The sequence below is a fragment of the Drosophila simulans genome, chromosome 3R, assembly GCF_016746395.2.
Source record: "Drosophila simulans strain w501 chromosome 3R, Prin_Dsim_3.1, whole genome shotgun sequence".
NCBI classification, from domain to species: domain Eukaryota; kingdom Metazoa; phylum Arthropoda; class Insecta; order Diptera; family Drosophilidae; genus Drosophila; species Drosophila simulans.
In genome coordinates, this window is record NC_052523.2 from 19,700,261 (window position 1) to 19,714,000 (window position 13,740).

The window sequence follows — 13,740 nt, forward strand, 5'->3', positions numbered from 1 at the left end:
CGCTTTTCTAATTTAAGAACCTTTCGCTGCATGTCCAGAAATTTGACATCAACTTGCCGCTTGCTTGCCAAATGTTATCTAAGCCACAAACGGAATCCAGTTAGCTGCGTCAGTCGGAAGAGCAAACAAAAGCGTTTGAAAAACGGCAAGGCAAAAAGGGGGTATGTGGATCTTAAAAACGGCTAGACGCCCTGTTTGCCTGAGCACTTGACTTGCCCCATTTGCTGCCGGGGTGGTGGGTGTTGCTATTGCAGTTGATGTTGCTGCTGTTGCTGCTCTTGATGTTGCTGGTGTAATGAGCAACCACTGCAACTGTAGCTGAGGTGGCAAGTGAAGTGCCCATCATGACAGCTGCAAAATGCGAGGCGAAGATGATTTATAATTGTCATAGACTTCCTGGTTTTGTTGTTCAAGCGGGCGATGAGCTAAAAGCCGAGCACTGCCAACACGAATCATATCCATGGCAGATACATTTCAGCACCTGCTGCGAACAGTGATCATGGTCTTCATTGAGTGAAAAAATATCAGATGGATTTAGATGAATACGATTTAGACTTAAGAATTTTTTATGGAACAATTTGTGTAAACAATCGTTTGTGTTGATTCTTTGTCTTATTGTGAGCTAAAATAAAAATTTTTTTTTATATTTGCAGAAACCAATTTGAGTTTGTTCACTCAGGCTTTTAACGAGTTCAAGTTATTATGGCAAATTCAAGTTTTCACCTAATGTTTATATTCATCAAATGCTGCTCTGATTTCGTATGCTTATGTCGATATAAACATTTTATTGCTGCTTTTATGAATGCTTTTATATTGAGATTAAGGTTGGATATACAAAACTCTTAAAAAATCTTTATTAAAGCCATATAAGGTGATTTAACAGAATTATGATCATACGTTAGCATATGGTAAATCAATTTATAATGGATCAATATATGGTGAAACTGTCTTCGTTTTCAATCAAATTCATTTGCTTGTTAAATATGAGGCGCACATTTAGAGAAATTAATGCTACAAATACTGTAATTTTAATGTCTCATTCCCGGATTCATTTGAAGCTGGACCAGTGGCTCATATTCCGTTTCCTTTACCTGGTAGCCGCAGTTCCGCATCCAACAATAGCCACCACAAATGGCCAAGAGGCAACCGACTTATGCAACTCCAGTCAGCCGACGACGGCTAGGCAATGGCGAGCAATTTATTTAATTGCAAACGGCATGAGAGCTCGCCACGCCCTGAATTTATTTTAATTAGCCCGATATTCGCTTCATTATATTTACATACATCAACTGCAGCAGCGGCGATCTGGAGATCCGGCGAAGCGAAGCGCTGCCCAGTAATAGTTCGGTCTAATAAGTGGCATTTATAATTTTATTGACTGCCAGGCCAACCCAGCGAACTATGGCAACATGAGATTGTGGATCGATCGATTGATGTCGAGTTCTGAGATTCAGTTTTGAAATCCGCTGCAGCAGAAGCGCTCGAGGCTCTGAAAATTTGGACATATGCCTGGTCTGGCTTTTTTGGCCGGGTGGATACAAAATTTTTCGACATTAGTTGGCAATTTTTCGTGGCCCAAAGCTGTCACGCCGACAGAACGTCAAGGAGAGATCACAAAAACGGGCAAGACTATGCATTCAATAAGGAACTTTGGGTGCTCTAATATTAAATTCCTCAGAGATAATAAAATCTTCTAATTAAAAAACTTTAAATTATGTCATTTCAATTGCATTCTCCAACTTAAGAAAAGTTATATTTCATTTATGTTGGATTACATTGTATATGACATCGTAGCCAATAACTTAGTATTGAGAATTCTTACTTCTAATATATAAAGAGGACCGCAAGTGACTAGGATTAAGCCCTTTGGAAAGGGTACAATCACCTTAGAGCCACAACACATTTGCCACATTTTGACTTCTCGTCAGTCGGCGATTTTGTTCCGCTGGCCACGGCAGTGTTTGCTAAACAGGCACACTTTGAGCCGGATCGGATCTAGTCGGAACGGAACGGAATAAAGCTGGCTGGCTGGATTGGCCCCAGACCCTGACATATTCCTCGTTGACGGAGCACGACTTGGTCGGAGGAGCAGCGAGGACAGAGGGGCAAGCTCCAACGCCCTACAGCTAAGCCAAGGCAGATCGGGGGCATCATTATGATGTGACTGTGACGGGCGGGCAACCTTTCGGGAGGGGCTGTGCCCTGCATTTGCAACATTTTCATTTTCGTTTGGTGGCTCGATTCGCTGCCATGTGGCACATTTATCAGAAAATGCCCACTGACATTTGGCCAGCCACTTGAACTGGGTTAGCAGTGCAGCTACAGCTATGCGCTCATTAATTTTATTTGTTGCCAAAAGAAAAAAAGACCGAAAAATAAGATTGTTTCGTTTGACCTCGGGGCATCACTACAATCCGGATTTCTCAATACGCAATTTCCGTACAAGACTTACCAAATTGAATTGGCCAACAGATCCGATCGGATTTTATCAGAATGTGTAATTAAAGGGCGATCGAGAGTCGAAGGGCGGTCCGAGCCCTAATGAATGGCGGCAGCTAATTAAGTTTTTAATGATCCACATTTGGCGCACACAAGCTGGCAAATCAATTAGCGCCCGCAGCCAGTTAACAATATGGCTAACAAATGAGTTCGGCCCAGACCAGAGCAAATGGTTTTGACAATTGCAGCCGAACTACGCCCAAACGCGGAGCGCAATCTCTGATGTAATCTGGATCCAATTGGCGTCGTTGGCCTGAAATATGTTTTATCGCATTTATTATCAGCTGCACCAAATCGTCTATAATTGAAAAACTGTTAACTAGATTAGCTGCCATTAGATCGAGCGATCGAGGGGGCCAGCCAGGCCAAGTGGGTCTCGAGTCCAGACCGATTCATATCCAGTTTATGGCCATTTAGTTGAGTCCGCAGTGGGAGATAAGTCTGTAAGTCTGTAATCGACTTGGCCAAAATGGCGCTGACCACGTTCATAAATAAGCTGCGGCTGCCCCAAAGGGACATGCCATCCATTCTCCGTTTTTCGAATTTTCTTTATTTATTTAAGTGCCTCCAAATCAGCCTTTTGCTGGCTGCTCTTTGAAATCTAATTAAGTTGTTTAAGTGGAATTTGTGGCCATAAAATTATGCAAATATCGGTGCGCCACCGCACTTCTGCCCCACTCGATTGGCACTCTGCGGATGCATATTTGCATTGGTAATTTGCACGCCAAAAGCCCACAAAGCCTCGGGGCCTCAGCTCTTGGCTCGTAAATCATAAGTGGGTGAGTTACGGTTCGAATTTGTTTTTTTTTTTTTTTGTGTTTCCTAAGCGCCACTAAAATATTGGGCTACGTATTAGGCGGAACAAATTTCATTTCATTGCACAATTTAAGGGTGTGATCTAGCCAACTGAAAAGTTCTCAGGCTCTGTGGAAAGCCATTATTTCGGAATATAAAGTTCGACTTTTATTCACCATTTCACATGATTTCTTGATGCCGTACGCCTGCAGATACATATGCCCACACAGGTGAATAAAGATGTCAACGCTTAACTTATCAAGGCAGACGAACACGAACAACAAAAAAACGCCAACGACGATGATGCCACAACGTTGTTAATACAATAAAACCGCTGTGATTCCTGCTTTGGGTTTATTTGCGTGTCGCTGCTGGTCACAAAATACAAGTAGCGCCCACCGCTGACCGTTTATCAAACAACAATAAACTGTAATTTATGAAAAATGCCTGTAAAATGACGATAAAACAAGTGCCACGACCACGAGACGACACCACCACCGAAAGCCAAAGCCAAAGCAACAAAATGCTGCTGTGCAGACGATGATGATGATGACATGGACATGGCTGCCAGTCTTGGTCTTGTGCGCATCCAGCCGGCAAACTGCAACCTGCAGTGGGAGTGTATGATTGGGCTGCATGGTGCATTGCTGGCCAAGAAGACAACAATTCGCTTGGCCGGGATGCCACTCGGGGGGGCAGGGGTCGTGGGTTAGCGGGTTCGGCGATCCCCAGCTGCATCTTCACATTTGGCCCGAGCATTTGACCATTGTCAACACGCTGGTTTGTTGTTTGTTGGTTTGCTCAAAAGCAATTGTCTCTCTACCCAGTTTGGTGGAGCTGCACTGGGGTATACTACTTATATATATTCTTTCATTTGCGGAAAACATTTTCATCCAAACTAACAAAATTGTTTAGCACCAAACTTACCGAAATACGTTTACCCCAAAAAAATAAAACTTCTTGAAATAAGCCTCCTTCGCATAAAATTATTTCTAAATATAAGGGAATCAGTGGTTCGAATATACCCATTGCAGGCATTCTCCACCGCTTATTTGGGTCACTCTGGCGACAGGTCAGACAAGCCACAATTTTATGCGTCGCAACTTTTGCTTTCGAGCGTTGGCGCAAGCTCCTTTGCATTCTTTGTAAAGCATTGTCTTCAAAACTTGCCTGCACTTGCATTGGAAATCAGTGGCCAAAAGGGTTCTGCAAGTCAGCCCTTAAAAATGCTGACTCCTTCAGTTTGGACAGAACAATGCGAGCTGGGCCTTAAAAGCCGAGCCCAATCCTTCAATGGGTCACTAGTCTAAAAGTCGGGCATGTGGCAACAAGTGCTGTTGGCCGAGACCTCTAATTGGTCTCGTTCAGACGTTCTCCAGCGCTTCTGGACACATTTGAGGGTGGAGATACGATTCCGGACAATGCTCAACTATCGATTGGAATCCTGTGATTGCTGGTTTGACGATGTTTTGGGCTCTGATAACTCAACGGCTTTATTGTGGAATGATCAAACATACCCACATTATCTGAGACACCGGCAGGATACCGACATATTGGCAGTGTCCTGCCTGAGGTTTCACCAATACCAGGAAGTACTCCTAGCATTAAGCTTAATGTTGGATCAAATGCGTGGCATGCCCGTGGTATTGCAACTTTGTGGGGACGAAGATTCCATCCAGGAACTAAACTCAGCTCGGCTACTATTGAAACATAGTCAAGACTTAAAAATGCCCAATGTTGTGTTGCTCTCGTGGACATTTTTTAACTCTGCAACGTTGTACTCCTACGAAATGTTTCCAGAATTTAACGTTCAAAAACTGGTTTATCAAGCATACCTAACCCTGTTTCCTTACAAGCTGGGAAATCTGAAAGGACATCCTATACGTACAGTACCAGATAATTCGGAGCCCCATACCATTGTGCGAAAAACATTGAATGGTTCCATTTCCATTGATGGTCCTGTATGGCAATTCATGATTGAGTTTGCCAAACATATTAATGCCACTCTTCAGCTTCCCATAGAGCTGCATCCGGAAAGATCCTTTAAGCTGGTCCAGATCCTTGATTTGGTAAGAAATCAAACCGTGGATATAGCAGCCAGTTTGAGACCCTATAGCGTTAACGTGCAGCGCAGCAGCACGCACATTTATGGCTCCCCGATGATGGTGGGAAATTGGTGTATGATGTTACCGACTGAGAGGGTAATAGGCAGCCATGAGGCACTGACCAGATTGATGAAATCTCCGTGGACGTGGTTAATCTTGCTACTTTTCTACAGTGTGCACAGAATTTTGGCCCAAAAAACACGTTTAAGAAGTTCACTCATTCATCTGATAAAACTTCTGATTAACCTGGCGCTTATCTGCTTTCTGCAAGCTCAACTTTCGGCCTATTTTATTGGACCTCAGAAGGTGAATCACATATCCAACATGCAACAAATAGAGGAATCGGGTCTAAAAATTAGAGGAATGCGAGGGGAGTTCATGGAGTACCCCATCGATATGAGGAGTCGGTATGCATCCTCCTTTCTCCTGCATGACATTTTCTTTGAATTGGCTCAATATCGTAATAGCTTCAATACGTCATATGGCTATACGGTAACCTCAGTTAAGTGGCAGCTATACAAAGAAGCCCAGCGACATTTCCGGCGACCTTTGTTTCGCTACTCGGAGGAAATTTGTGTCCAGAAGCTGTCACTTTTCTCATTGATCCAGCAAAGCAACTGCATATATTGCTACAGAAGCACAATCTTCATCTTACGAATGCACGAAGCCGGACTCATTCGAATGTGGTATCGGAGATCCTATTACGTAATGGTTACTGCAGGACGTTTTCCGATTGGGGACTTAAGCACAGTTCATCGGGCGCAACCAATTCGTTGGACGGAATGGCAGTATGTGGTATTGCTGCATGGGGTTGGACTTCTATTTTCTGTGGTTGTTTTCGTCATCGAGCTCACTGTTCACTATGCAAATGTTTGCCTAAACAACTTGTAAGCTGAGTAAATAAGTCCCAGGAGTAAATAAAAAAGCATTAAAGGATATTGTGGGGTGTATTGGTTTTACGATAAATAACCTTCTTATAGATAATACAAGACCTTGTTTTTTATAAAGTTTTTAATCGGTACATTTCTCTAATAGAAACATTTCCTAAATTTCGATATTGGCAGCATTATGTTATTAATGGGTATTCCAGATGTATGGATTTAACTGTGTTATTTTTACGCCAAGGAGAAATGTATTCCATAAATAGTTTTCCACCGATTAGGCAAATAAAACCAATTATATTATATAGGACCATCCCTGGAAAGAAGTCAGTATTATAAGATGTCTACCGCCGTTAATAGCGTTCACTCCAAGCTCGTGTCGCTATTAAGCCGTGGTCAAGAGCTGACCAGCATTTTCTTCTATGCTCCTGCGAAAGAAAAATGCCACCTCGAAGATACAATCTCATCAGCCACTTGGGGATTGCCTTTGGTGATTTGGCGAACGGATAGAACTGTGATCCTGAATGGTTTCATCGGTGAGGGACTCTTGGTTCTAGCCTGTCTTCCCGGATTTCATTGGAGAGCTCTGCTAGGCAGCCTATCAAGGAGTTTAAAATACCTTAGACAGGCGAGGATACTCATTGAACTGATGGAGGACAGAGATGAATTTCTAGTCAGTGAAGTGTTGCAGTTTTGCCTCAGTCAGGATATGATTAATGTCAATGCTATTTTTGACGATTTTCCGGAAACTGAAAATCTTTCCAGCTTTGAGGCCTATCCCAGTTTCGAAGTGGTAAACCAAACATTCACATCTGACACACAAGTATCTGACTTGTACCCGAATAAGATGTTGAATCTTCGTGGAGGTGTAATTCGAACAATGCCAGACTACTCGGAGCCAAATACCATTCTTTACCAAGACAAGGAGGGCAATAAGGAGATCCTTGGATATTTGTGGGACTTATTGGAGGCCTATGCTCACAAACACAATGCCCAACTGCAGGTGGTCAATAAGTATGCGGATGATAGGCCTCTCAATTTCATCGAACTCCTGGACGCAGCCCAAAGTGGAATTATAGACGTGGGTGCCAGCATACAGCCAATGTCGATGGGTTCCCTAAGTCGCATGCACGAGATATCCTATCCGGTCAATCAGGCCAGTTGGTGCACCATGTTGCCGGTGGAAAGGCAGCTCCATGTGTCCGAGTTGCTTACGCGGGTGATGCCATATCCCACACTTATCCTACTACTACTCCTCTGGATTTTCTACGAGGTGCTTCGTGGACGCTGGCGTCGTCATCCGAGGCTCCAAAGTATTGGCTGGCTGGTGCTGGCCACTTTGGTCGGCTCAAACTACGTAGGAAGACTACTCAATCTATTTACAGACCCACCATCTCTGTCACCAGTCAACAGTCTATCAGCTTTGATGGAATCGCCTGTGCGCATCATCTCTATAAGATCTGAATACTCGTCCATTGAATTTACACAGCGCACCAAATACTCGGCTGCATTCCATCTGGCATTGCAGGCATCGATACTAATAGGATTGCGAAATGCCTTTAATACATCCTACGGCTATACTATCACCAGCGAAAAGTGGAAGATTTATGAGGAGCAACAGAAGCGCAGCTCAAAGCCAGTGTTTCGGTATTCCAAGGACCTTTGCTTCTATGAGATGATACCATTTGGACTGGTCATTCCGGAGAACTCGCCCCATAGAGCTCCATTGCATACTTACACCCTGCTTCTCAGACAGGCTGGTCTGCATGATTTCTGGGTGAATAGGGGCTTTTCGTATATGGTTAAGGCGGGTAAGATCAACTTTACAGCCGTCGGGGAACGGTATCAGGCAAAAACTCTCACTATTACGGATCTGAGAAATGTCTTTATCATTTACGTTTCCGTATTGCTAATTAGCCTAGTTCTGTTTACCTGTGAGCTTTTTGTCAGCTGGGTAAACTACTGGCTGGGCTTTTAATTGTTCACGCGGCAATTACGGCGATGGCGTCCGATAAGCCAGACTGTTCCGGAAAGACCACCTCCACCCAACTACTCAGTAAATAATAGAGACAAGACAGGATAAAAACAAATGCAAACTTTTGTGTGTTTACTTCGTGACGGTGACAAGGGTTCCTGGAGTGCCCGATTCGGCAAGGAGACAGTAGTTAACAATGCTGTTGAATGGTTTCCTACCGTCTTACACCTTCGAGCTGCGAGGGCAAATGAAATAAATGCAAATTGCCTCCTACGAAGTCACCGCAGCGACACGACGGGCACCACGAAATGAGACCCCAATCGAGGGGAAGATGAACCACTGAACCACCGAACCAGAGAACCACTAAGCCACCATCAGACAACCGCAGCAGATCCGCCAAATTATGTAAAAACCTTGGCAGCAAACACCAGCAAATTGTGGCCTAGTGCCGAAGTTGTCTGTTTCTTGCATTTTGCTAGGACAACGCAAGATCTGAGTTGCCGAGTCTGAGTTGCTGGCCCGTTTTGATTAACATAAAGCGAATAATAGACATCGACTGGCAGCAACGTGTACAAATTTGATTTCACGATTTTGCACTATTTAGCCAAAGAAGCCAAACCAAACCAACACCTGCAGCATTGCCAACATCAGCAGCATTGGCAACAGCAAGCTTTTTTTTGGGTAATTTTGACAGCTGAAGATGCATTTTCGCTTCGTTTCCACGGCTGTCAATGATGTGTCGCAACATGCATATCTCAATTTTAAATGAAGTCTAGTTAGGCAAATGAACCCACTCTTTTGGGACTACGAATTGGCCCAGTTACCTTTACTTGGCTTCAGAATTTTCCAGCTTCATGGAGCATCGGTGTCTAGATGTGCTTTTTTTTTTTTTTGGATTAGACAATTGCTGCGCCAAGGGCAATTTATGATACACAAGATGTGCCACGATTTGGTTGACAAATTTCCCCAAAACACGATGTCTGGAAAATGAATTATGTGGCCGTGATCGGCGGGAAATCAAGCCAAAAGCGCTGATCGAGCGGGCCAAGACCCTCACGACATGTGAGACAATTTCCAGCCGTCGTGGCCAACAATCGACTCGCGATTCGAGATTTGCTGCAAATTATTAAACGATCTGTCCCAGCGAAGGTCAGCGGAGTGGAAAACACGCGTGTGCAGCCAGAAATTCGCAGACCGCGAAACTTTCTCCGCAAGACGGATGCGAGGGTGTTGTCAGCTGCCAAGAAGGATCAGGCTTAAGTCAGTCCCGGCCATAAAATCCGTGGTTGGCCAAAGAGACGCCGCCTGAACTTTGAATGGCAGCCGAAACAAGTCGGGAGCCCGATGGTCAGCAACGAATACTTGAGACCCTTTCCTCAAATAAGAAATTATGCAAATCTATTGACTCAGTTCAGATTTGTTAAATTTCCACTATTATTAAAATACTCTGGTATCACTTCATAGTTAGATTTTAAGCACCAATGTTAAACTGCATTTTAAGCTGTGCCCTTTAATAAAACCAAAACTCCCTTTGAACGTACAATCATGTGAAGCCAAAAAATATTTCGGCTTAAAAATTCTACAGCTGCAGCTGGCCCTCTGGGTTCGGCCTGTCGTATTTTCTCTCTGGCTTTTTGTTTTGTTTCGCTGCATTTTGTTTTGTTTTCGACTGCGTTGCGGTTGCCTTGCCCACAAGTTGAAAGGTCAGGAATTTATGGATTTTACATGGCTGCAGAGACATTTCCAGATACGAGTAATCGTAACTTTAACAAACTGGGAGCTTGCCTTGAACTCATACTCCTCCACGGCGAATTCACTTTGATTATCGCTGGACAAACTCTTAATTTCCATATTGCAGTTGTCCCCGGATAATAACGTGCGATAAGCATTTGATTTCCAAAGCAAACATTGTATCAAAATACAAATGCTTCCAGCTGCTAGTCTAGTCTTTGTCCTTCAGTCCTCGTCGGTTTCGGTATAAGTCATGTTGTCCAACATCAGTTTGAGTTCTGCTCCTGAACTGGTCGATTTATACGGCTTGGTTCTGAAGTTTTTGGTGTCCTCGGAGACCACATTGTTTTACTTTAACCCCACTGGACAGAAGTGCAGCTGGGAAACACTTCCGAGGACTATTCTATCCAACCATCCACAGATCATCTGGTTTCGCGAAGAAACTTATCCAGGATTGTACAAGCGGCACAGCAGTAACCTGTTTGTAATGACCTGTCTATCCTCGACATCTTATGGTGGTCAGCTGCAGCTTTTGGCCGAGAGTTTGACCAGATACCGGTCTGTAAGGGTACTTATCGAGGTGCAGGATAAAGGAGGCTCCTTTTTGGCCTCTCAAATCCTTTTGCTTTGCCAACAATACAGCATGCTGAATGTGGTACTGTACTTTTCACGTCGGACCCGCAATCTGAATGTCTTCAGTTACCTGGCTTTTCCATATTTTAAGCTCTTGAAACATCGCTTACTAGGATCATTACGACCCAGAATTTATATCAACCAGCTTAAGGATCTCCAAGGTTATAAAATTAGGGTTCAACCCGACCTGTCGCCACCCAATTCCTTTTCCTATCGCGATCGACATGGTGAATATCAAGTGGGTGGATTTTTGTGGAGAATTGTAGAGAACTTTTCCAAAAGTTTGAAGGGCGACACCCAGGTTCTGTATCCGACATGGGTAAAAGCCAAGGTATCAGCTGCGGAATATATGATCCAGTTTACACGGAATGGAAGTTCGGATATCGGAGTAACTACTACGATGATATCGTTTAAGCACGAGGAAAGGTATCGCGACTATAGCTACCCTATTTTTGACATCAGCTGGTGTACCATGTTGCCGGTGGAGAAGCCTTTGAGTGTGGAAATCTTATTTTTGCATGTACTAAGTCCTGGATCAACACTTCTTCTAATCTTGGCTTTTATACTGTGCTTCTTAATAGTTCCCCAGCTGATTAAGTGTTGGGGTATCACTTTTCGTGGAAGATTAATTCGAATGGCTTCAAGGATATTTGCTTTGGTGATGCTTTGCTCCAGTTCTGCCCAACTGCTCTCTCTTCTAATGTCGCCACCGCTTCACACACGAATCAAAAGCTTTGATGACCTGGTAACCTCTGGCTTGAAGATATTTGGAGTAAGCAGTGAGTTCTATTTTCTGGATGGTGGTTTTCGGGCAAAGTACGCATCAGTTTTTCACCTAACTGAAAACCCCAATGAGCTTTATGATAACCGAAATTACTTCAATACAAGTTGGGCCTATACCATCACGTCAGTTAAGTGGAATGTGATCGAGGCCCAACAGCGACACTTTGCCCATCCAGTATTCCGATACTCGACGGACTTGTGTTTCAGCTCGGAGACACCCTGGGGCTTGCTGATCGCTCCGGAGTCCTTCTATCGGGAACCGCTTCAGCATTTCGCCCTAAAAATTAACCAAGCTGGATTGATTACCCACTGGATGACCCAAAGTTTCTATGAAATGGTGAGGGCTGGACGCATGACCATCAAGGACTACAGCCGAACAAATCTAATGAAACCGCTGCGCATCCAGGACCTTCGCAAGTGCTGGCTCATCTTCGCAGTGGGTCTGGGCACTTCGACCGTCGTATTCACCATCGAATTGCTTCTTATCTACACCAACGTATTTCTCAATAGCTTGTAGTGTCTGGCTTTGTCATTTTCCCCTGCAAATAAAATAAATGCAAATTGCTCACCAGGAAGACACCGCAAAGACACGACCGGAGCCACGAAATAAGACTCCAAGTGCGAAGCGAGAAACAAGGCAACCACAACAGATCCACCAAATTATGTAAAGCCCCAACACCAAAGAAGCTGTCTAAAACCAACAATTTGTGGCCTACTGACAGAGAGGGGGTGTACACTGGAAATAAGCACTGTACACCTAAGTCAACTTTGTCATACAAAATAAAATTTGTAAAACGATATTTAATTTATTTTATTTTTGTAAATTGTAATATAATATTTATTTTATTATATTACAAATGTGCTTAATAATATTTTTGGTTTAAATTAATATTTTATTTTCTGAAAAAATAGTGCGTTATTTTTTCAGTGCAGCTGTCTGTTTTTCATTTTGGTGGGACAACGCAGAATCCGTCTGAGTCTTAGTTGCTGGCCCGTTTTGATTAACATAAAGCGAATAATAGACATCGACTGCCAACAACGTGAACAAATTTGATTTCACGACTTTGCACTATTTACCCAAAGAAGCCAAACCAAACCAACACCTGCAACATTGCCAACAACAAGGGACTTTTGGTAATTTTTGACAGCCGAAGATGCATTTTCGCTTCGTTTCGTCTGTTGTCATTGATGTGTTGCAATATCGCACATCTCAATTACAAATTATGTCTACCACCATTTGAATGAAGGCTTCACAGCTTTTTTGCGGTGTTACATTTTTGAAGAAGGCTTTGAGATTATCGAGTAGCTAGATGCAAGTAGACGCAACAACGATTTATTTACACATTTAGTATTATGTTATGTTTGATTAACAACTTTACTATTACTTATTAGCGAATTAGAGTCTCGGAAGCAGTGGTAAGGAATTGATTTAGTTTTCCTTTATTTATGTCTGTGTTATTCGTGCCAATCAGATTTATTTGGAAATGGAAATAATTCTGCCTTTACCTTGGGTCCGTCTTATGACTCACCTTGCAGACCTGCTGACCCGCCATCGCAGTCGTGGTTTCGACCGTCCAGGTGTTCAATTAAGCACTGACGTTGACCTTAATACTTAGGCCGCTGAAAACGGATTGAAAAAGTGCCAGAATTTCTGACAAATTGTCGCCGAATGTGCGCAGAAATCAAGTTTATGGTCAATGGGAATGGTTGGCAAAAATACAGAACGGTGGTGTGGATGTCAATAGATTCTGTTTTGGCCGCTTAGAAAGTAGATGGCATTAAAATGCCAAGAAAATTCCGATATCGAGGTGCTAAAATATGCATTAAAATTGCTGATGAAGCGGCTTGTTTGCTAGCAGGATTACCAAATATTTGCGGCTGCCAAAAGTCAAAAGAAATCAATCAAAATGCCACAATCAACAACGACCAACCGCAAGGCGCCAAAAGGCAACAAAAGGCAATAAAAGCCAAAGAGACAAGGAGACGAAGAGGCCGACGGAAGCGACAGACTGACGTGTGCCCAAGACGCTTAGTGGCTGCTGCAAGTTTGGATTTTCCTTCTTGCAACTGCAGCATCCAGCGGCAGACGGACGGCCCCACATCTCTAAGTGGACAACAAAACGCCTCCAACACTTTTGGGGCGCGAAAAATGTGTTTGCCGAGCCAAGCACAGCGAAGCCAAGCCAAGTCAAGTCGGAGTTGCTGTTTCCCCGGCCAAGTGCTTGCCGTTCGCGCCAAGAGTGTTTGGGTGAATGCCTAATGCTGCAGCAGTTGCAGTTGCATTTGCAGGGGGCGGGAACTCGCAGGAACCCAGGAGCATAGGACCTCTGGCACTCCG

General features: G+C 43.7%; 3 protein-coding genes across 3 annotated transcripts; all 3 read left to right on the forward strand.

The window, feature by feature from the left end:
• Positions 1 to 4,483: 4,483 nt before the first annotated feature.
• Positions 4,484 to 6,290, forward strand: LOC6729236. The gene has a single exon (XM_002104521.3). The coding sequence runs from the start codon at positions 4,614 to 4,616 to the stop codon at positions 6,288 to 6,290; it is 1,677 nt and encodes a 558-aa protein (XP_002104557.2). The 5' UTR covers positions 4,484 to 4,613.
• Positions 6,291 to 6,542: 252 nt separating this feature from the next.
• LOC6739765 lies at positions 6,543 to 8,274 on the forward strand. The gene has a single exon (XM_002076622.4). It carries the CDS (start codon positions 6,621 to 6,623, stop codon positions 8,256 to 8,258), a length of 1,638 nt encoding a protein of 545 aa, XP_002076658.2. The 5' UTR covers positions 6,543 to 6,620; the 3' UTR covers positions 8,259 to 8,274.
• A 1,965-nt stretch (positions 8,275 to 10,239) lies between these two features.
• LOC27208749 lies at positions 10,240 to 12,103 on the forward strand. Its single transcript, XM_016184305.3, has one exon. The coding sequence runs from the start codon at positions 10,240 to 10,242 to the stop codon at positions 11,917 to 11,919; it is 1,680 nt and encodes a 559-aa protein (XP_016035888.1). The 3' UTR covers positions 11,920 to 12,103.
• The last annotated feature ends 1,637 nt before the right edge of the window (positions 12,104 to 13,740 follow it).